The sequence below is a fragment of the Apteryx mantelli genome, chromosome 31, assembly GCF_036417845.1.
Source record: "Apteryx mantelli isolate bAptMan1 chromosome 31, bAptMan1.hap1, whole genome shotgun sequence".
In the NCBI taxonomy this organism is placed as follows: Eukaryota; Metazoa; Chordata; class Aves; order Apterygiformes; family Apterygidae; genus Apteryx; species Apteryx mantelli.
Window position 1 is genome coordinate 542,512 of NC_090008.1, and position 21,584 is coordinate 564,095.

General features: G+C 48.8%; 2 protein-coding genes across 11 annotated transcripts in view; one reads left to right on the top strand and one right to left on the bottom strand.

Moving 5' to 3' along the window:
• UBAP2L (ubiquitin associated protein 2 like) overlaps nucleotides 1-17,627 on the bottom strand; it is a 33,344-nt gene extending 15,717 nt beyond the window's left edge. For 3 of the 9 annotated variants that reach the window (XM_067313447.1, XM_067313452.1, XM_067313451.1), the window contains exons 1-11: nucleotides 17,603-17,627; nucleotides 13,299-13,428; nucleotides 12,622-12,699; nucleotides 12,091-12,201; nucleotides 8,954-9,122; nucleotides 8,517-8,612; nucleotides 7,742-7,787; nucleotides 7,304-7,416; nucleotides 5,550-5,609; nucleotides 1,793-1,845; nucleotides 171-256 (exon numbers count right to left, since the gene is read on the bottom strand). In XM_067313447.1, the coding sequence (XP_067169548.1) occupies nucleotides 171-256; nucleotides 1,793-1,845; nucleotides 5,550-5,609; nucleotides 7,304-7,416; nucleotides 7,742-7,787; nucleotides 8,517-8,612; nucleotides 8,954-9,122; nucleotides 12,091-12,201; nucleotides 12,622-12,699; nucleotides 13,299-13,388 (902 nt within the window). In that variant the 5' untranslated portion in view covers nucleotides 13,389-13,428; nucleotides 17,603-17,627. Of the gene's footprint in view, nucleotides 1-170; nucleotides 257-1,792; nucleotides 1,846-5,549; nucleotides 5,610-7,303; nucleotides 7,417-7,741; nucleotides 7,788-8,516; nucleotides 8,613-8,926; nucleotides 9,123-12,090; nucleotides 12,202-12,621; nucleotides 12,700-13,298; nucleotides 13,429-17,602 lie in introns of those variants that run through there. The other 6 variants (XM_067313448.1, XM_067313446.1, XM_067313453.1 and 3 more) reach the window with 4 other exon arrangements.
• Nucleotides 17,628-17,942: 315 nt separating this feature from the next.
• C31H1orf43 (chromosome 31 C1orf43 homolog) lies at nucleotides 17,943-21,247 on the top strand. Of its 2 annotated transcripts, none has more exons than XM_067313422.1 (7): nucleotides 17,943-18,069; nucleotides 18,879-18,980; nucleotides 19,223-19,334; nucleotides 19,658-19,711; nucleotides 20,106-20,272; nucleotides 20,403-20,461; nucleotides 20,969-21,247. In XM_067313422.1, exons 1-7 carry the CDS (start codon nucleotides 18,001-18,003, stop codon nucleotides 21,165-21,167), a joined length of 762 nt encoding a protein of 253 aa, XP_067169523.1. In that variant the 5' UTR covers nucleotides 17,943-18,000; the 3' UTR covers nucleotides 21,168-21,247. The 2 variants fall into 2 exon arrangements, with proteins under 2 accessions (XP_067169523.1, XP_067169524.1); XM_067313423.1 differs by having other exon boundaries at nucleotides 19,223-19,331.
• The last annotated feature ends 337 nt before the right edge of the window (nucleotides 21,248-21,584 follow it).

Below are 21,584 nucleotides of genomic sequence, written 5' to 3' on the forward strand. Positions count from 1 at the left end.
AGGATTGGGACCCAGGAACTCCTAATTCAGCATTTCTATTTAAATCCTTATTGGCTTATTCACAACTGCTGCATTTTACCTAATTGACAAGGGTTAGTATGGGATGGGGAACTACTCTGGGACTTCTATGTCACTTTTGCTAGATAAACAGTATCACTGTGGGCTATCACCTTTGTCCAGCTGTGATTGTCACATTCTCTGCAGGCAGAGGCACTGAAGACACATTGGAGGCAGTGAAGATCTTAGTCTCAGAAAGCTGGAAGACAAAAGAAGGAAAAAGAATCCAAAAGTAAGAAGAGTGTGTTGGGACGCCAACTAAAGCACACAGGTGTTTGAGACAAACAGTCACAGAAAGATTCAAGAAACAAAGTGTTCAGGTTTAACTACTCCCACAGAATCAGTTTGGCTCCCACAAGAATCAGCTTTTATTTCATTTGTTTCTTCTCTGCCAAGTGCACAAATCATCTGCCAGTCTTTTTCAAAAAACACGTTTTCCACTAATTTCTAGCGGTTCACAAAGCCACCAGGGCTGCTGGGGCCTTACAGATACTCCAGATCAGATGCTCCAAATTCAGGGTACGCAGCACTGATCTGCAAAACCCACCCCATAGGTAGGTGAAAATGTTGCTGGAGAAGTCAAAGAAAAAAGCTTCAGACTGATATTTGAGTTTCCAACAATCCTGGTATCACCTAGGTGATTTGACCGGAAACCAACAGATCTACTCAAAATTGTGGAGGGGAAAATAATGCTTCTCAAAAGGAACGAAATGAAGATTTAACAACCACCTGTGATTTAACCAAGAACATATCTGAACATGAACAGCTTTCATTCCAGACTAAGCAGCTGCCAAGCAACTATATTGCAAGAATAAAAACAAAACCAACAACAACAGAAAACCCCCACAGCCTTGAGGAACCTCTCAGAGCATACTACATACACCGAAGGCAAGAAGGGCTATCAAGACTTTCTTCAAGCAGACCTGACTTGGGTAGACACAGAAGCCGCTTGTGCCTCCAAACACAGCGGGATCACTTCCTTCAGATAGTGCCTGGAGAGCAAAAGCTTTCCCTTTGTGCCAGTTCCGTAGGCCTAGCCAAAATGAGCATGCAAACCTAATAATAATAGTAGAAAAACCCAATCCTGCTCCTAACTGCAAGAACAGAAATTCTCCCTTGATTTAAATGGTGGGACTGAGGCCCAGTTCAGAAGAAACAGACATACCAGCACTAGAGCAGGCGATAACAGTGCCCCATTCTCCCCTGAAAGATTACAGGTAGAGAATAGAAAGCAGTGAGGCAAGCCAAAGAATAAGTCAGAAGGTAAAGCATAGAGCTTCTGTTCGATCCCAATGTTTGGCAACAGAGGCCCGTGACGTGCACCAAGCCACTGCTGCCTCCTCCACTACGCGCACTGCGGATCAAAGGCAAACTTTTACAAAACGCCACTCAGCTGGAGGAGTGGAGCAGGAAACCTTATGTGGAGCCAGGTGAGTTCATAAAAGAATTCAATAATGCAGCTGCAGAAAATGAGAGGACCAGACTCAATGTCTCTGGAAGTCCCTTCCCATCTTAGGTTCCCATGACAAGTTCTACTGTCCGTGCATTTTAGAAGCATCAATATTTATTCTACTCCAATTCATTCATCTTAGTTCCAGGAACTGGGAGCCTGGCTTGGGCCATGCCCAGTCTGCAGAGGACAGGCTTTGTGCATCTCTTCTCGCTGTGTACATACAAACAGGACACCAGCCTGCTGGCAGACATGCTGAGGAGGAGGGGTTGAGAAAGTACTTACATCTTCATTCCAGTCCTCCGTTCCCCATTCTTCTGTCGCTGCCCTCCATGCACCTACAAGGATAACAACAGGTAGAGAAGTTATTTGTGTATCAAAGCTCTACTTTTCAACAAAAGTCAAGGAAGCGCTGGGAGCTTTGCAAGCAGCCGAGTGGATTTTTATTTGCCGACCAGACAAGTTAAAGCAGTAGCCCCCAACCCAAGATTCACGGGCAAGATCCCCTCAGCCTTGCTCGGGCAGGCTAAGCTGAAACAAGGGGACCGCCGGGCTAGCAGGTAGGGCGAAGCACACACCCCGGCACCAAACAGGAAAGCTGAGCTCAGCAAGGAAGCCCTGGCATCTTCCCCAGCCTCCTTGTCCAGAGGCACCCATTTTCCCCGATCTCCCCTCTTATTGCAGTAGCTGCACGTTTCTGCACCCACAAGCAGTCAGTGTTACCCCAGCAGCTCCGACAGGGCACCTCCTTCGTGGGCCTCCTGACAAAGCCTGCTCCAGAGGCCGGCTCTTGTGCAGGATGTCACCACGCAGTTAAACCTGGTAGGCACATGAGTTTGCTTCAAAGGGCTCTACAGGTTAAGTTTAGCATAAAGCTCCATTTTACCTAAATAAGCTTATATAAAAGCCAGGAATAACTGAACCATTTGCATGCTTTTTTTTTTTTTTTTTTTTTTCAAAAAAGTTGAAACCTCACTGCATCAGAAATTCCTGTGTAAAGCAGAATCTGAAAGGAAAATTTATAGGACCAACTGATCCATGAATTTCTGTGCCCAATTTCAGACATGCACAAAGTCCAAAGCGTAAAATATCAGTGAGAAAAAGCACAAGGTTTTCAGCCACATTCTATCTTAATGCAACTTGTAGGATAGCAAAATTTACTTAAAAAGAAGTTTTTTGCCTGCCCATGTCGTCTTTGACCAGTTCAGCCTCTCACTTGCATCCAAATTTAACTTCAGTACTTTGAATTTTACATGTTGACTTCAAGTCCATTAGACAACTTAAAATTTGGTGTGGGAAGAGAGCAGGAATTTTACGTCCAAAGAATTCACAGCACAAAAACAGCCTGCTGTTTTATGCCAGTCGTTTTCAGCCCATACAAACCAAAAAAACAAAAGCTGACACAGCCAACAGGGTTAATTCTGTAGACGTTTACAAGGACAGGACAAATTGGCATCAGCCCCTTTATCAGCTGAAAGCCTTTTACTGCATAAAAACGTACTGTGCATGGAATGAGAACATTTTGGACTCTTCTTTAAGAAACACAATCAGACTCTGAGATTTTGGGGGGAAGAACACAGCCGAACTTCCCATAGGCACTTTAATTATGAGGCTGAAACATCCAAGCAACTGCACATCTAGAAGTGGGGGATTTAGTTCACCAAATAAATATATTACCAGCAAATTCATGGTTTTGCCTGACGAGTTGAACTAACCTAAGAACTTTTTCTGGATTTAAATTCAATTTAGAAATACAAATGTTAACACAACAACTTCCTTGGGTCCTGGGAACCTCAAGGCACTCTACTCTTTCCTCCCCAGGAAGAGTACGATACATTCAACACACAACACACCTGGGGTTTGAAAAGCTGGGTTTCACCATTTCCTACATTTGTTTGGGCCCCCCCAGCAGTAATAGGAAGGCTCCTTTCCAGATTCTCATGGACCAGAAAGATCTTCCTAGCTCAGTCCCCTACCCAGAGGGAGGAAGTGGGAGCTGGAGGTACTTCAGTCAGCTGCGATTGGCAGGGGAGAGCTGGAAGCCAGGAGGGTTTCCTGCAGGAGAGTCTGTGCACTGAGGAACATGGGCACAAGACTCCGTTTTAGTTTTGCTCATTTAAGTAGGTTTGCAGAAATAAGAAAAGCGAAGCAGCAAGGAAAGCGGAAGAAAATCCTGCAGACGAAGAAGAGCCATTAATGGGGCTTTCCCTGTATTTCAGAACATCTCCTGGTAAGTCTACTTGAGTACTGGGCACCTCCTCAGCCTGGCTTGTGCTCCTTGCACATGGACAGGTGGAAAAACAAAGATCTGCAGTGAGCAGTTGTACAGCAGGCATCCTCCAGAAAAGGAACGGAGAGCTTTCTAACCAGCACCGTGGTTAACTTTTTGAAAGATACCAAGTATATCTCTCTCCCTCAAGCTCTTCTGCAGGGGAGATCTGTAATGCAAGCAGCACTCTGACACTTCTGACAATTTTAGAAGTGTCTTTTTCAGAACGGCAATCCCTCCTCTCTGTGGTGAGGAAGCCCTTCAGAGAACTGCAGATTTCTTAAAGCTCCTCAAACCAGAAAAAAAGTATTCGGTAGAGGTTATCCATTTTTAGGCAGAACTTCAATTCTGTTATCTAATAACAGAGAAGGAGTAAAGTAACTTATCAGATACATAATATGCCACAACAAAAAGCTGCTTGACAGACAGTGAACTGTACTTGCTGCAAACACTGCTGAAGAAGGAAATCCCATGGTAAGATTTTTCTTTTTTCTGTCTACACAATTTCTTCATTTTACAGTGGGAGAGGAGCACAACTGCCATAAAATCAGTTTGCTCCTCCCTCAATCCATCAGGCAGTGAGCAGCTACCTTGAATGAGAGGATGCACGCTCATTGCCCAAGCCTGAAAGGGTGACAGACCCAAAAAGCAGCTCAGCATCCTCAAAAGAACACAAAACCAATCAAAATCGCAAGTGTGGCAAAAGCATAATGGCAGAACTCTAGCATATGGCCTTATGCTGCCTGTCGGAGTTAAAGATTAACCTAGAGGTAAGAACATGGAGATGCTCCAAAACAACAAACACTCGAAGCAAGTCTGCATTCAAGTGCCTTCAGGACCCTCACCCCACAAAACACTCTACAGCCTCAACAGTCCTCATTCATTCTTGACTTTCAAGAGCAAAGCAGCAGGTTCTCCATCTATCTGCAGTCTGGATATCAAGGCTAAATGTCCTTCTGGAGAAGATGTTAGTCAATCAAGTTTTTGGCCTTATTACGGATGCTGAAGGAATTCTGCAGGCTTAGTAGCGCAGCCGGGATCATCTCACGGCTTCTCTTGGCTTCAAAGGCATGAACATCTAAAAGCAGGAAAGAACAGCTGCAAGGCACAGAGCAGCTTTGCCACCAAGCATCCTGGTTATCTTAAAATATACGGTAACTTCCAATTGCAGGGCAGATCTGCTCAGGTGAAGCAAAGCAGCGGGGCAGTAACAGCACGCCAAAGCAGCCATTCAACGCATCGCTCGCCCAGACATAGCTGCAAGCAGAGGTGAAGCGCTGAGATAGTTTAGCAAGACGCGTTACCCCTGCAGCAGTGTTTTGAACCCTACGCAGAAACATACTACAGAGGCCAGTTAAGCGATTGCTGCAGACACCACACCACACTATCAAGAAAACAGCACTGGGACAAAGGCAAGTCATAACTTTCTGAGTGTGAGGCAAGCAGAACACGACTGAGCTGCCTAACACTTCCTCCCCTCGGGTAGGATCCTGTCATCAATGCTGTGGACACAGGGCTGCTATGGGTGCTGATAAGCAGTGGCTGAAGTCAAAATTTACACAGTCTACAAATAAAAGGGTTAACTTCTCCCAAGATAGATTCGAGGTGTCAGCATTAGTAGAAGCATAGTCAGAACAAACATCAAATATTCATTAAAACAAACAAATTAAGAGAGAGAAAAACAACATATCCACAGATATTTCTCTTTTTTTTTTAAAAAAAGCTATAAAGTAAAGGTATCCGGGGCAGTTAGTGCACCTGGATATATCGTACCAGGAGCAGTGTCAAATTTTCGGGGATAATTTGACCCCTCACCCCCAATGAAATCAAGTCCTGAAACAAAAAAAAAAGACAAGACAGACAACCAGTGAAATTTTGACTTAAGAAGTGAAAGTGAGTTTCATTGCCCCCACGTATATCAGTCACATTGTACCTGTGGATATTGTTAAAGAGATGCTTGAGGCTACTAAAATGGAAACAAAATGACCATGCATGACACATGTGAACAGTGTAGTTTCATGATAAACTTTATGGGTGCGTTGTAGCATTAGAGCTAATTTATATAGATCCATCAAAGAAAAACCTTCATTTCACCCCAACTAGTACTTAAGCTGCTTTATGTTTCTGCAAAACTCTCAGACACATACATCCTACTGTGCAGAATAGACAGTTATAAATTTCCAGTATATAGAGATCATACGTTCCTATCCCTTTTTCCTCCACAAACGCACCGACCGCCCTTAACTAACATGTCTACACCAGTCACCCGGTATTTAAATGGCTCCATTTCTCAAAGTCATCAAAAAGCTCTCCATTTTCTGAAGAAGAATAAAGTCTACACTGACAACGTGTAGTAAAAGGGATTATTGCTTAAAAGTATTTGTAAGTTAGATGTAAAAATTCAACTGCTAGGTTACTGTCTCTTCACAGATTTACAAACTAAATGAGGACAAGTGAGCACAGTACTTTATTTCTCTCTTCTTCCAAAGCAATCAAAGTTTGTCATCGTAGACAAGAAATAGGGAAATGGTTTATTGCAACATTAATGTACTGTTGTGAATGCTTCTTATAACTCAAACTTGGTATTTACTTGAATGCTCAAAAGAATAGGCATGTGGAAATGGTGATGCAAGACTACTCCAGGGAGAAGGGAAAAAAAGAAAGAAAAAACCCCACCCAAACACTTAAAAACACACAGCTAAAAAACTTTTGATTAGAGATTGTCCCATGACACACTGTCCAATTATTGCACTGCAAAATCTTGAGTTCACTTGTATAACTGTGTGCATCCTTAACAACGAAAAACCCACAATATACCTTTTTCCAGTGCAAGAAAATGTGCAAGGGCAGATTAGTGTTCATAGACAGCCCAGTGAACAAGAGGTTTCTGGTACAAACAGGGAAGCAATAAACAGACTTCTTTTCAGCTGGCTTTCTGTAGCAAGGTCTCATCTCAAAGCAGGTTGAGCAAGACCACCATGAAAGGAAGGCAAATGCTCCCAGTATCCCAGTCAAGATCAAGACAACATCTGAACTCAAAAAACATTCTCAGGAGGATGCACTGAATATCAGGAAAACCTGCAGGTGTTAGTCACGCTACTGTTTATAAAAAAAGCCTCTTTTCCCAAAGCAGCAGTGTATTTTCTGCTGGAAAGCAAACTGGAGGCAAGTGTTCCTGTGCCTCTGTTGGGCAACAGCCTGCACAAGTTCACACCACAATCATCCACCTCCAAATTTCCAATACAGTTACCATAACAGATCACATGATGCAGCTTTTCCAGTTAAAACTCTAGTTTCAAATTTATTTTAGAATAAACTCAAATATATACTGGATACTCCTCAATAGAAAGGCACCTCTGGATGCAAAGAAACCAGGCCATTGGATTCCAGCTCTGAACCAACCACCCATCCCACCAGCCCCGAGCCAAAGGGCTACTGCCAGTAACCTCCTCAGTAAGACTGAAGGGACACAGAATCAACTGGTGTCTAAACACAAAACAGTAAACAAGAGCACGAAGATCACTTACTTGTGCCATCGTCCGGCTCAAAGCTGCCAGTGTTGTTCCACGTGTTGTTGTTGCTATTCCCATAGTTCTCATCCGTGCTGGCTGGCTCAGCATAGTCGGCTGGGTTGAAAGTTCTGTAACATAAATATGGGGAAGCACATTTTTAAGTCTCTCTTCCCAAGCATTTTAAAAGCAACTGATTTCATTCAGACCATGACATAGCTAGAAAATTCCCAGAAGACAGTCCTCCTTCAGTACAGGGATGGTTCAGCTACGCTAGCCGTTCCAAATTTAAGTTAGCATGATGCAGCTTTTGTATTATTAACAAAAAAACAAAAACAAACAGAAGACACAATCAGATGACTGAAGCCACAGGCCACTCAAAGCAAACAATATTATCCCTGCGCGAAGGACTTGATTTGGGGGTTTTTTTGGCTGTTTTGTGTCAGTGAAACTTACCCCATGCCTTGGGCAGAAAATCTTCCTCCCCGCCTTCCAGAGCCACCTGTAAAATATAAACATAAGGACCACTGAGCACCTCTGTTGGCTCTGTGTCACTGGGAAAAGAAACATTAGAACAACATATGGAGCTCCTGATGCCTAGGATATGAAAGTGTCAAGGATCTTCCTGAGCTGATGAGATTTCCAGCATCATCTTTATAGGTATGTGAATGACCTCAGCTGGCTGGCAGTGTAATTAGTGATGCATGATTCCAGACTCAGATTAGGCTTCCAGCTGTCACAAAGCATAAATATTGGACCCCAGGTTCTGATTTCTACAGTGTGTGTTCTCAGCAACAATTCCTGAGCAGCACAGGTTTCATGGAAAAATGAATTCCCGAGTATTTAAAAGCCAAACCAAGTGTTCTGCACAGTAATGGTGCTGGGAGATACGAGTCCAGGGACTAGGAGGATACAGATTCTGCTGCTAACAGGCAATCTGCCCACCTGCCAGACAGCCACCTCAGTTTTTAATCTCCCCTCTTTGTAAAATAAAACAACATTCAGTTCAACTCCAGGGGTTGGATGCAGGAACCAGTTACTGTTTCTACCCTGCTCAAAACATGGAAGAAACATGTAGTGCACTAAGTATAAGTACAAGAACAGAAAAAACAAGTACTGATTTTCAGTTTGGCAATCCCTCTCATAAAAGAGGCTTTTAAAATTCACGGAGAGAGGTACACCAACCCAATCCTTCTCCTGCCACCCCTCTGACCTCGAACCCTGGGTGTACCTCGGCCTCGGCCACGTCCCCGTCTTCCTCTTTCCGTGCCTCTTCCAGAAGACCCTCCACTCTTACCACCATCCAGTCCATTCTCCTGGCCCCGAACTGAAAGACAGAATGATGCAAAGACAATTTCAGGATTCATCCTTAGGGAGGATACAAGGCCAAACCTTGAACTCTAAAATATGGTGGTTGTGCAGGAGATCACGCTGCCAAACATTTCTGTAACTTATTTTGTTTGAGCTAGTGATACTGAGTGCATCACCCATGGAATCATCTCAGATAGGAGAGCATTAAATGGGCCTCTACATACACACACAAGGGTGATTCTCCGTAAAAAACATTTGCCTGCCCTAGGAGCTTTACTGCTAGTTTTTGTGCAGCGCATTAAGTGCCTTGGTATGCATCGTGACAGTTACGGTTGCTATTAAAGGGCAGGTCCATACACTCTCTTCCACGGCTGGCACCTCGCCCCCGCCTTGGTGGCCCACCACGTCGTCTGCTGAAATCCCGATCCCTCTCCCGGTTTTCTTTGCTTTCTTCACTGGGTTCTGTCTGTCCACTGTCCTTCTGTCCCGAGACACCCTTCTTCTTCCCGACCATTTCCCAGGAATGCTGAAGGTTGGCAAAAGGGAAAGTAGTTAATCACAGTTTGATCAATACTAGGTGCAAAAGACAAATACTTAAACATTCTACAGAGAATATAATGAGGGACTCCAGAAAAACCTGTTTCCAGCCTGATTTTATTAGAAAAACCTTTCCGCCTGCATACACCTACTATAACTTCTTCCTTCAAGGAAAGTTTTCTTACAGCTGACCTGCAGGCAGTTTGAAGGAAGAGGAGATGGGTCGTTCCATTTCTGCAATGATCTACTTAACATCTGAGATTGGAGCGGACATAATACCCATTGTTGTTCAAAGTGTGGATAGCGTTACCCTGTGTAGTGGAAATAAAACTGCTATTTCACATAGGTCACTGTTTTGGGGAGCTCTCAAAACAACCCAGGTAAATAGCCCATGGTGTTCTGCAGTCAACATTTAAGGGTAAACTATTCTCTCAAAAGCAGAAGAATCTTTTGAAAAGGCTCCAGGGATTATTTCCACTCCACTACCACAGGATTTCAAGGAAGCACCTGTGCTACATGCCAGAGAAGAGAGGATTAGAGGATTGCTAAAAAACAACATAAAAAATAAATATTTGGACTGCAAGTGAAGAAAGGGAATACCCCACTTTTGAGCAAAAGAACCCTAAAAGTGGTATCCGTTTAGACTTCAATTTCAGGGTAGGAATCCCAAGCTTAGTTTGGGTAAGATGAGCCACTGGCAGCAGGTGCAACAGCACTTGTTTCCCTGGGCTACATAGGTATGCAAAAGGTACGTGGGGTCGACCGGCCAAGCACAGGGGTGCACCGTGTTGAATATGGGGCAGAATCCGTTCCTTGAATATGCTGATCACAGGGAGAAAATTATCTCAGAATTTATCCAACGGGCAAGTTCAAGTAATCCCAAGTTCAACTGTAAAAAGCTAAATGCTTCTCCAGCTCACTGCTGTGGGCCCACACCAGTTTTGTTTTATGACAGTCTGCAGCGGTTTCACATTCTTACCAAACCACTGCTACATACTGTTAGAACAATTAAAAATAGTCACAAGTCATTGACAAACACCTGAAAACATAACTCGCAGACAAGTAAACAGCTGGTTTTGGATGGCAACATGCAGAGACAGTAACAAAAAACCTTTCAGGCACAAACGGCCTTTCAAACCAAAGGCTTCTGGAGTCTCTCTCCATAGGTATCTGGCTCAGAAGGAAATTTAGGAAAATATTTACTTTGAATACTGTAATGTTAAGCCAAATCTAACTCAACACTAAGATCACGGAAGCTCCTTTATTGTTTGAAATATGGTAAATTACAAGTAACTAGCTTGGCAGGTTAGTTGTTGCCATTAGCACAGGGGTATTTGAGCCATTAACAAGTCTATTTCTTATCACACAATCCATTTTCACAGGATTGCTGTATAAGTTGAATCCAGACCAGGAACAGCTCCAAGACCTTTGACCAATTACAGTGCAGACGCTGACTATGCTCAGTGCAGCAGGTACCAACCTGCAGGCCCCCCATGGCACTGCAGACTACAGAAGTGGCAGGCACCGGGAGGGCTTTACTCTGCCAACACTCTTTCCGTCTCTACAAATCTTCTGCAGTAACTGCACCTCATGCTGCTGGGTGTTTCAGCTGCTTCAGTAAAGGAGATGCTGCTACTGCAGCTCCGTTTGCTGCATGCTATCATGAATGCTATTTTCATGAGCAATGTGTTCATCTAGGAAATGTAATTGCTGGGTTAGCAGGGGTTTGTCATTTAAACCAGAAGCTCTTGGTTACAAGGGATGCTGAGGAAAATAGTGTCACAGCAGATCTTTGCCTAAGCAATGCACACTCATATCATTCCCTTTTCCAAAAGGATTTTACAAGTAACCGACAGTTTTGTTCGGTTACGAATGGAAAGGGCTGCTCCATAAACACACGTGGCTCTCTGAAGACAAGGCAGCAACCCCTATACGCACTGTGCAGAACTTAGTCGGTGCCAAAGCTAGCAAAGCACACCAGAGCCTGAAGATGGGAAGAAGCTACATTACAATATAGACAGAAGAGCTGGACAGCTCAGTCTAAATTCATAGCTAATAATCTGGGGAGGGGGCGGGGGGGAGTTAATGCATAACATTCTGAAGTGATATTTAGAGCCTCAGCTCTACAGAGTTCAGTTGGCGTCAGCCAATCTCAGCATGCTGGGGGAGATCAGTCTGATCAGTGGCACAGTTTGGAAGGATCCGATAGTCAATTCTACTCAAGCTTTTTACTAGGTTGTAACAGAATTTGTGTCTCCACTACCTTTGTCAAGAAAAATATCCCATATGCCATGTGGAAGGCTTCTCCCAAGCGAGCACTTTTAGCTTGCCTAAAAAAGGCACTTGTATGAATGACAGCAGTCAAGTCTAACTCAGTAGAAAACACTAGAGGCACATGAGGGGCAAAAAGGCCCACGAAAACACGGCACGGCAGTGGCACACAAGCCAGTCAGCGCACCACCGAGTACCAGATGTGAACATCCAGGGCCAGAGACGCACAGTTGCATCACTCCAGCACTAACAGGCAAGAACCATGGATGTGCACACACACACACCTGCCCTAGGACACACACAGGTCAATCGAGGTCAGTTAGCCCTCAGAGAAAAGGAGGTTAGTTGCTTCACACCTACAGCAGTGTGAAAGCTTGCACACGGGCAGTTACTGCAAAACAGATCCACTGTACCGTGTCAAAGTGCTGGGATTCAAAAGGAATAGAAGTAAATGACTAATTGTATTTTCTCCTCTATTCTTTTGGGCCTGTTGCCTGTGTTCATATTTTGTGCAAAACTACAAACACCAACATTAAGAAGCCAGGACATAATCACACTTTACACACTACTTGTGTAACTAGCAAGTCCTTTTGGCTCTCGTTGTCTAGACATTATTGTAGGTCTTGTCTCCAAATAGGCAGTTACACTGAACTAGGCCTCACCAGATTTATAGGACCCAATCCTACCGTGTCCGGATTGCCCTCCAGCAGCACGTTGATGGCTCTGTTAACATCCCCATTGCAATCATGCAGAGCAATCACACACTCATCTTGGTTCTTGCCTGTGATGTCAATCAGCTGTAGAGGAGAAGATGACAGTACAGTCAACGCACTCCAAACCAACGAAGCACCAAATCTCTACAGATCTCTTAAGAGGCTATCAAATTTAATCCCAAAACAGAAATCCTACAAAGAAACGCCAGGGTTTGGCAGTCTCCCCATCTGCCCCAGCTTAATTATGCCCTAGAACGAAGAGTTAATCTGCAGAACTGAGGGTAGGAATTTCTGAGTTACTGTGTTTTACCACAGCCTAACCTACAACCCCCTTGTTTCAGAGTGCCAGCAGACCCTCCAGCCCCTGGAAATTAGGCCTGCCCCAGGAAATACAGGAAACAGATAGCAGCCTCCTTCCCTGCCACCACCTTCCCCAGCATTAACTGTACTTTTGCCACTGATCTTGCCTTCCCAGCAGGGTTCACTCCCACCTTCCATACTCACTTGTTTCACCTTCTCCTCAAAGTCAGCATCATTGTGGTCCGAAATCATCTGTGCAAGTCGAATCTGTTCTGCAGTGGCCTAAGGAGATTGAATGCAAAAAAGAGTACAGTTAGAGCAGCACATTTCAAACTAACCCTCCTCCAAAGGTCATACAGCTTCTCTGAAAACACTGGAAAGGAATCAATATGACGAAGAAAGAGGCGCAAATGTGGGTCAGAAAGAAGAAATCTTCAGAAAGAAAGTCAGACAAAAGAAGAGCAAGTGGGTGACATCTAGAAGTGAAATACCATTGGGCAGCCTCTCTGTAACGGATGAGCCAAAACAACCTAAACTATTTTTCCGTTTTGAGGCAGACCTTAACACCTTCAGAAAGTCATGGCAAACTCCGCACACAGCTTCTCAGCTGCTTGCATTTATTAAAACGAACAGGGAATGGTCAGATAGAAGTAAAAAAATTCCAGCACCAGTTCCTACTTGGAGGCACTGATGCAGAAATCCCACCGTGTCAGTGGCAGCCCAGTTAACCTGCCTCCAAGAGCAGCACCCCGCAGCCCACAGGAAGCGGTTCTAGGAGTTCGTTAGGCCAAGCCCAGCTCTTGGCCACGAGCGCTCAAGCCAGGTAGGAGTGCCAGGTCTCCACCTCCAAGCTAGCTGGTTTCCATGGATGCTCCCCTTACCTGCGGCCGCTGCTTGTGCTGTGTCTGGCTCTGTGTCTGTGTCTGCTCCCAGTTCCCCCGGGCTCGGTTAGTGCCCACCGATGTCATCATTTACAGTATATACAAATAACAGTATTTACAAGGTAGAACTCTGTGGTGGGTCAGGGGAGAAGAGAGAACAGACTGTTAGAAAATGAAAACAAAAGGCAGCACCAAGACTGAACAATCGAGTGGGCGAGACAGCAAGGAAAGCCGTCACCGTCCCCACCCTCCCCTCTGCTTCCCCCAGACCGCTCCAGGACAACGTAAGATTTCCATGTGCATCCAGGATAAAAAGGCCACCTGTCCTTTTTGTATTTTCTCCACTACTAACATACAATCTCAAAAGTGGAGTATTCCAAACAAAACATCATCACCTCATCTCCCCCACCTCACCTACACAGCCTGCACCCAGGTGTCAGCAACCAGGACCTAAGAGCTGAAGTACTTTGTCTTAAAGGTTTAATGATTCACTACTGAAAACACAAGCAAGGGTATGAACTGGCATGAATTTGCCCCGAAGGGGGCCTTAGGAGGCAAGAGCAACGAGCTCTAGCAAGGAACACTTCAAAAAGCCCCAAAGAAACTTCATTTGGAAAGTAAAATACCTCAAAGCCTCAAACCTATCGACTGAATTTCTAACTGCTTTTCTCTCTCCTTTCCTACTTCCTTCACCTTTGAAGTAGGACAGGGGAAGCAAAAACATTCTAGCAGAAGAGTTACTGGTTTGTGGGATGTTGTGAGATACAGTGTTCTACTGTCTGTGTGGAAAGACATGTTTCTGCTTATTTCAATTATCAACCAGATCTAGAAATATTAAATTTACTCTAGAATACTCCAAATTGAGTGGAAGAAAAGTGCTACGAAAATGAAGTAGATTTCAACAAGAAATAACAGCTAGTAATGTTGTTATGTAACTGTTTGATGCAAAAAACTCCTAATAATAGAACATAGAAATTCCAGCACTGGTAGTTAAAATGAGATTGACAGTGAATAATCTTACCCTACCTACAAATCTCTCAAGAATAAGGAATGCCAGGTACGTTCTAAGGCACAAGGCAGGACTTGGTATTTATGAGCCTCTGAAAACTAAATAACTACGAACTTAACATTTTAGGTTTATTAGTCCTATTAACAAAATCATTTCTGCAAAGCAACAGGTTCTACTCCAGTTGCTAGTGCTGCACACAGAATTCTTTGGGTAGATGAAGGAGACAGACAGAAGAGTGGGGGGGAAATCTGAGCAAGAAGACCCAATTGCCAGGATATGATCTGAAACTTTGCTTATAAAGATCAATATTGCAGCACAGAGCAAGATCCAGGGTGCAGCAGGAAGAAAGTGAGACAGGCTGAAAAGCAGCACTAGCAAAAAGCACTGTAAAAATTAGGGAATCTTTCTTTTCAAAGTCCACGAGCAGAGAGATCAGCGAAGGTTCAGAAACTTCTCCTTTAGAGCACAAAGACCCTAACATCACCTCTGCACTGTGGTTTGATACACACAACACTATTTTGCTGTTCCAGCTTGCATCAGCATCTATTGTTCATTTGTATTCAAATTTTCAAATGCAATTGCTCCTATAGCTTCCCACAAAACCTCAAAAGTTCACCCTTTGGGGCTACCCATGCCTCGTGGCAATTTAAGAATACAGTTTTCTGGTTACACAGCTCGAAATCTTTGCTCATTAGAAAGCAATCCGTGCTACCTATCCATTCAACAAGAGCATTCGAGGCGCATGCAACAAAGAATAGATTTAATGAAGAGTACCAAACCTTAATGCTCACCAAAGTCAGAAAACAAAAAGCCTCTTCGGATACATAGTGAACCCTCCCACACTTGATATGGGATTCTTCCCCATGGTATTTATTCTTGCTCCCCACTGCTGCCTCTCTTCCAGTTCTAAGTATTTCACATACAAACAAGTTGTCATATTAAACCAATTTGGCAGCAGAATTGCAGGCCCAGAGGGAAGCAATACTGCATGTTTGCAGTAACTTAATCTGCAATTTCAATAGGATATAGTTCTATTAGTCTGCTGTCCTAAACCTTTGTGCAGTAGCTGGGCATTGTTCAACAGCTGCCACATTCTGCTCCTGCCCCAGCTGCATTTTAGTGACAATTAAGTAATTTTTTTTTTAAACATGTAAAAATACATGTTAAACATAAATATCAGTCAGGCCCTGATCCTACAAAGACCTTCAGGTAAGCGTGCATGTCCATGCAACGCCCCACAAGTCTCTTTCAGGGAACAGGACTTGTCTACGGATAATTTATTCCTTAACCATACAACTTGCTGTAGTACAGCTCACGGGCAATATTTAAATGTAAATATTAGCTGATTATTCTGACACCTGAACTGCCACTGCACAGAAGGAAAGATAATCTGATTTTAACAGCTGGTTCAAACAAGTATTTATCAAAACTGTTTTACATGTATCCTTTAAAAAAAAACAAACAAACATACAGAGAGACATAATAAAAAGAGCAATTCTAGAGAGCCAAAACAAATTCTTGAATGAATCATACTAGAGAAATAACATTACACCAGGCTGACTTTTACATTTCAAGGCAACAGTAAAGAAATGTATTTGTACACAATTTAGGGAAAACAAGAAGTTTCACAGCTACAGGTTACAAGACCTTTTCTTCAAAGAAGCTGCAAGTAAGTTTAACACACTTTATAGGTACCCTCTTTGCCTTTTCATGCTAAAATCACTACTTGCTTTTCACTTACTAGGTAGAAAAGATTCTTGTCTACGCAAAATGTTAAGCACCACGTGGAGTCTTTAGAAAAAGAGGTAATACAGAAACATAACAAAACTGTTAGTTTTATTAGAAATTTCAGGTAAGTTACAATTTTAGAACAATGATCTGTCAATCACATTTACTATTTCCAGTTCTGTTAGACTTGCCGGGTGAAGCTACGCAAGTCACAGTACGTCCCAGCCTCAGTTTCCCTCATCTGTTAAAACAGAAAAGTGGTATTTCCATACCCCTCCACCAAAGTTTAATTAACATTTGCAAAAGGCTCGCAGGTTTTAAGTGCAAGGACTAGAGAGCACAAACCACGGGGAACGGCCATTCTGCACCGTGGGGGACAGCAAGCACCAGAAAGAGCCCGATACAGCGGGATGGTTTATCAGCGTTACAAGTTTTGCCCAGGAGCAAACGCATGGCAGCTGCAAATCAAGCAACTCACACATATGTGGAATAAAAGCTTTTTTTTTTTTTTTTAATGCTCCAAGATAAGCCATTAGAGAAGCTGAGTTTAGCATCAAAGCATGTTGTTTTATTGAGGAAGTCTCACCGGACAGCTCTATAGTCTGAGAACGCGTGGATATATGATAGGAAAGCGCTTCGAACTGGCGTGGAAGCAAAGGAAACCCGCAGGATCTCGAGAGGACAGAGACCCGGCCGCGAACCTGGGGCGATTCCCGGGAGTCACCGGTGTTTACAGCTACGCAGGGCTTCCCAGCTGCCCCGAAACCGGGAGGGGGCCCGGGCCGGGCCGGGCCGGGCCTGCGGCGGCCGCCGGCCCCCGGGGCAGCACAAAGCCGCGGCGCGGCGCGTCCTGCCCCCGGGGGAAGTTCAGCGCCGGGGCCCCGGGGGGCGGGCGGCGCCGCTCCCCGCGACGCCGGGAAGTTTCCGCGCTCGCCGCGCGAGGCCGGAGGAGCCGGAGAACAATACGGCGGCGGCGGCGGGACGGCAGGGGACGGGGCAGCCCGCATCGTGGCGCCTGCCGCAGCCGCCGGGGTCGAGGCGCGGCGCGGTCCCGGGGCGGCGGCACAATGGGCCGGGCCCGGCGGGCGGCGCGGGGCCCGCAGCCGGCGGGGCTCCCCCCGCCCCCCCCCCCGCCCCGCGTCCCCTCCCCGGCCCGGCGCCGGGCCCGGGCCCGCTCCCCGGGCCGCTTCCGCCCTCATGGCCGCGGCCGCCATTCCCTCCCTGCCCCCCGCGCCGCGTCCCCGCCTCCCGGGCCCGCCGCGCCGCCCGCCCCGCGCGCCCCTCACCTGCGGCGGCCGCGCGCGCTACGCCAGCCCCCGGCTTCGGCCCGGCCCACTAGGCCGCGCCGCAGCCTCCCTCCCGCCGCGCGGCGCCCGGCGGCGGCGGCGGGGCCCGGCGGCGGCCGCGGCTCGGCGGCGGGGCGGAGGCCGCGCTCGGCCGCGGGCCGGCGGCGGCGGCGCCGGGCGGGCTGAGGGGAGCCCGGCGGCGGCGGGGGGGAGGGGGCGGGATTTAAAGGGGCCGCGCGCAATTACCGGAGCCGCCGCCGCCTCCGCGCAGCCAACTTTACCTGAGTCTCCACCACACTGACAACTACCCAGCGGCGCCCGCCCCCATCACGTGATGCGGGCGCGGGGGGCGGGGCCGGGCCGGCTTCACCCCGCCGCGACCACGTGACACCGCCCCCCCCTCCCCCCGGCTCCCGCGCGCGCTCGCGAGGAAAGGGAAGAAGGGAAGGAAGCGGGAGCGCCCTCCTGGCGGCCCGCGCGCCCGGCGTGACGCGGCGCGGCGCGTCACGTGGGCGCGGCCCCTGCTCGCTCGCTCGCTCGCTCCCCCGCCCCTCCCCTCCCTTCGCCGCCGCGCCGCGCGCAGGCGCGAGGCCGCCCCCCCCTTCCTCCCGGTCACGTGGCGGGGGCGCGGGGCGGCTTCGGCGGCCGCCATGTTGTGGGGCCCTGGGCCGGGCCGGGGATGGCGGCGTCCAGCAGCAACTGGCTCTCGGGGGTCAACGTGGTGCTGGTGATGGCCTACGGCAGCCTGGTGAGCGCCGCCGCGCCGGGCCCGGCCACGGCCACGGCCCCGTCCGCGGTGCGGCCTCAGTGCGGCCCCTGAGGCCTGGCCCGGCCTGGGGCGTCCGTGGGGCCCGGCCTGGGGCGTCCGTGGGGCTCCCGTGGGGCTGGGCCTGGGCTGGGCCTGAGGCTCCCGTGGGGCCGGGCCCGGGGTGTCCGTAGGCCCCCCGTGTGCCCCGACGCAGGTAGTTGTGGGGCTGAACTAGGGTGTCGGTAGGGTCCCGCGTGGGGCTGGGCTCAGGCCGTCTGTGGGGCCGGGGAGGGGCGTGAGTAAGAGCCCCCATGGCATCAGTCTTGGGGTGTCCGTGGGGCTGGTGTGGGGCCGGGTCTGGGGCATCCGTGGGGCCCCCACATGCCCGGACTTGGGTAGTCATGGGGTTGGGCCAGGGTGTCCGTGGGGCCCCCATGTGCCCGGACTTGGGGAGCTGTGGGGCTGGGCCAGGATGTCCATAGGGTCCCGCATGGGCCTGAGCTCAGGCCATCCATGGGGCCGGGGAGGGGTGTAAGAGCCCCCATGGTGCCAGTCTTAGGGCATTTGTGGGGCTGGCCCGGGTGTCCATGGGGCCCCTGATGGGCTGGGGCTGGGGCAGGGGCCCCTGCAGTTGCTGGATTTGGGGTGGCTGTGGGGTTTTTTTGGTTGCTAGGCCCGGGGTGTCTCTGGGGCCGGGACCAGGGTGGCCGTGGGGCTGGTCGTGAGCCCCTTGTGGGTCCCAGGTGCCCGTGGGGCCCCCGTGGGTGCAGCTCGGTGTCTGACCGCCTGCCCCCGCTGTGGTGCCCTAGGTCTTTGTGCTGCTCTTCATCTTCGTGAAACGGCAGATCATGCGCTTCGCCATGAAGTCCCGCCGTGGCCCCCACGTGCCTGTCGGACAGCACGCGCCCAAGGTTGGTGCGCGCGGCCCCGCGGGTGGGGACGTGTCTCCCCTCACCTGTGCCCGCAGACCTGTCCGTGCCAGCCGACACAGGGGGGTTTGCTGCACCTTGGGGCGCGGGTGGTTCGAGAGGAAACGGGTTTCTCTCTGATTGACTCTAGAGAGCCCCCAGGACTTGGCTGTTATCATCCTTGTGAGCCCGTAAAAAAGCAGGCGCTCTGTAAATTCAAGGCGGTGGTTTCTTCGTTTGTACAGGACTTAAAGGAGGAGATTGACATTCGACTGTCCAGGGTGCAGGACATCAAGTATGAGCCCCGGCTGCTAGCTGAGGATGACAGCAGGCTTCTGCAGCTGGAGACCCAAGGTAGCCTGTGTCGTCTCTCTTGCTGAACGCACAGCTGAGTCAGAGGACACCAGAGAGATCATCCAGCGCTTTTCCCCCTGTAGCAGGCTCAGGTCTCACTTAAGTGACTGTGGTCATTCCCCTAGTGCTGAGCTGCACTGCTGGCCTTTTTTTTTGGCTGTCATGTTGCAGCATCATGTTTGGCTGCTTAATATGAGATGGTCTCTCTGCACTCTGCCCCCTGCTCCTGTGCATCTAACCCCCCCTTTGCACCAGCAGGCTGGTGTGACTGTGTCTCCTGTTGCCAAGTTGTGCAGAGCTTTCAGTCTGTGCGTTGTCTCTTCCAGGCTGCTATAACTACTTGTACAGGATGAAGGCCCTGGACGCAATCAGAACATCTGGTAAGGCAGCACACTGCGGGCACAGGGAGGAAAGGGTGGGGAGAGAGACCACGCGTATATAAAATAAGGGTTCAGTGTGTTGACCAAGGGTCTTGTGGTAGCACGAAGTCCTCTTCTGAGAACAGCAGTCGCTTAGCCCATCCAGGAGGTGGCCCTGGCTGCCTGAGGGTTGGCTTTGCTGACACGTAGGATGCAGTCAGCAAAGCTGCTTTAGAAACAAAGTGAACTCGTTCACCTTGATTGGGTTCATCTCTCCATCCAGGCTCAGGCGAATTGAGACAGCAGAAGTGGTAGGAAGTTATTTAGTTGTGGACTTCTAGCTCGGTCTGTGGGGTGAACAGAGGCATTTTAAACTGTGCTTCAGCTGGTTCTGTTGTGCCTTTTTATTTTCCAGAAATACCATTTCATGCAGAGGGCAGATACCCAAAGTCTTTAACAGGAAAGAACTTCTGTGCCTACCTGCTGGAACTGCGGAATTCCAGCTCTTCCTTCAAAGGCATCCGCAAAACCTTGATTGACACCTTGCTGGATGGGTATGAGAGTGCCCGTTACGGCACTGGGGTAAGCGCCAGCCCTGCCGTTGCCTGGTGTCCGCAGCAGCCCAGGGTGCTGCTCTCCAGCCTCGTGGCAGGACCCAGATAGCAGTGTAACCTGGGCCCGGGTTTCTAGTGTCTTCTCTGCTTGTGTCTAGGTCTTTGGGAAACCGGAATATCTGAAGTACCAGGATGCTCTGAACGAGCTAGCAAACATGTAAGTGTCGCTGCTGGGCTGGACGCAGCTGGTGCGGGACGTTGGTTCCTGGGGCTGCAGGAGGTGTGGACGGAGAGGGGCTCTGGGGCAAACGCCCAGCCTCGGAGAAACGGGCTGCTTCTGCCCAGGCCAGCCTGTCTCTCCAGGCCTGCTTATCCTTAACAGGCATTTGGGGACGTCTCAGCATGCAATTAAGTAACTTTATGAGCCCTTAACAAGCCCTTAATGGGGTTAAGGATATCTTTTGGGCTAGTTACTAGCTTGGTCGCTGTCTGCATTCCCACTTGGGCTGGCTGCTTTGAGCCAGGGGCTTCAAATGCTCTCCAGGCCTAGAACCCCTGGAAACGCCAGTCTCGGTTTTCAAAACTGCAGTAAGAACCATCTCCTGAGGGCAGATCTGCCTCTCGTTGGACAGACGGACCCGATGGCGGAGCAGCTCCTCTGGGGAGGGCGGCACCTCCTCCTCCTCCTCCTCCTCCTGCTTTGATCATGCCCCTCTCTCCGCAGGACCAAGGCGCGGGGAGGCAGCAGCCAGAGGCAGCACCAGTCGGCAGCGAAGGACCTCACTCTCTCTCCCGAAGTCTCCAACCCAGCCACCATCCAGGTCACCTACCTGCCTTCCAGCCAGAAGAGCAAACGTGCCAAACACTTCCTGGAGCTGAAGAGCTTCAAGGACAACTACAACACGCTGGAGAGCACCCTGTGAGCCACGCAGGGAGCGCTGCTCCGGGGACCTGCCGCGAGCAGAGCCCCTTGATGGGTGCAGCTAGTGCCCTGGGCAGGTTTTGGCCGCAGTTCCACGTGCGGGCAGCGTCGGGAGGAAGCGGCTGCACTCTTAGGTCTCTCTGTTGCACAACGTTGGATATAATAGCTCAGCGGAGGCTCCGTCTTGGCTGGTGGAGCCCATCCCTCGCCTGGAGGCCTTTCCAAAGCGGTGTGCCTGCCTGCTGAACCCGGAGGGGATCGGCCTGCCTGGGCCTCCTCAGTGTCAGGCTCGGGGACACGTTTCAGGCTTGTTCTGCCCTTGAGGCCAGCAACTTCTTGGAGCCCTGGCCCTGTGAATAGACTTTGATTAGCTTTAGCTTATTTATAAAAGACATCGATCCCAGCCAGTGCTCTCCTC

Coding starts and splice junctions, on each gene's coding strand:
- C31H1orf43 (XM_067313422.1), top strand. CDS start 18,001: ATGGCGGCGTCCAGCAGCAACTGGCTCTCGGGGGTCAACGTGGTGCTG. Junction 18,070..18,878: donor TGATGGCCTACGGCAGCCTG/GTGAGCGCCGCC, acceptor GTGGTGCCCTAG/GTCTTTGTGCTGCTCTTCAT. Junction 18,981..19,222: donor TCGGACAGCACGCGCCCAAG/GTTGGTGCGCGC, acceptor TCGTTTGTACAG/GACTTAAAGGAGGAGATTGA.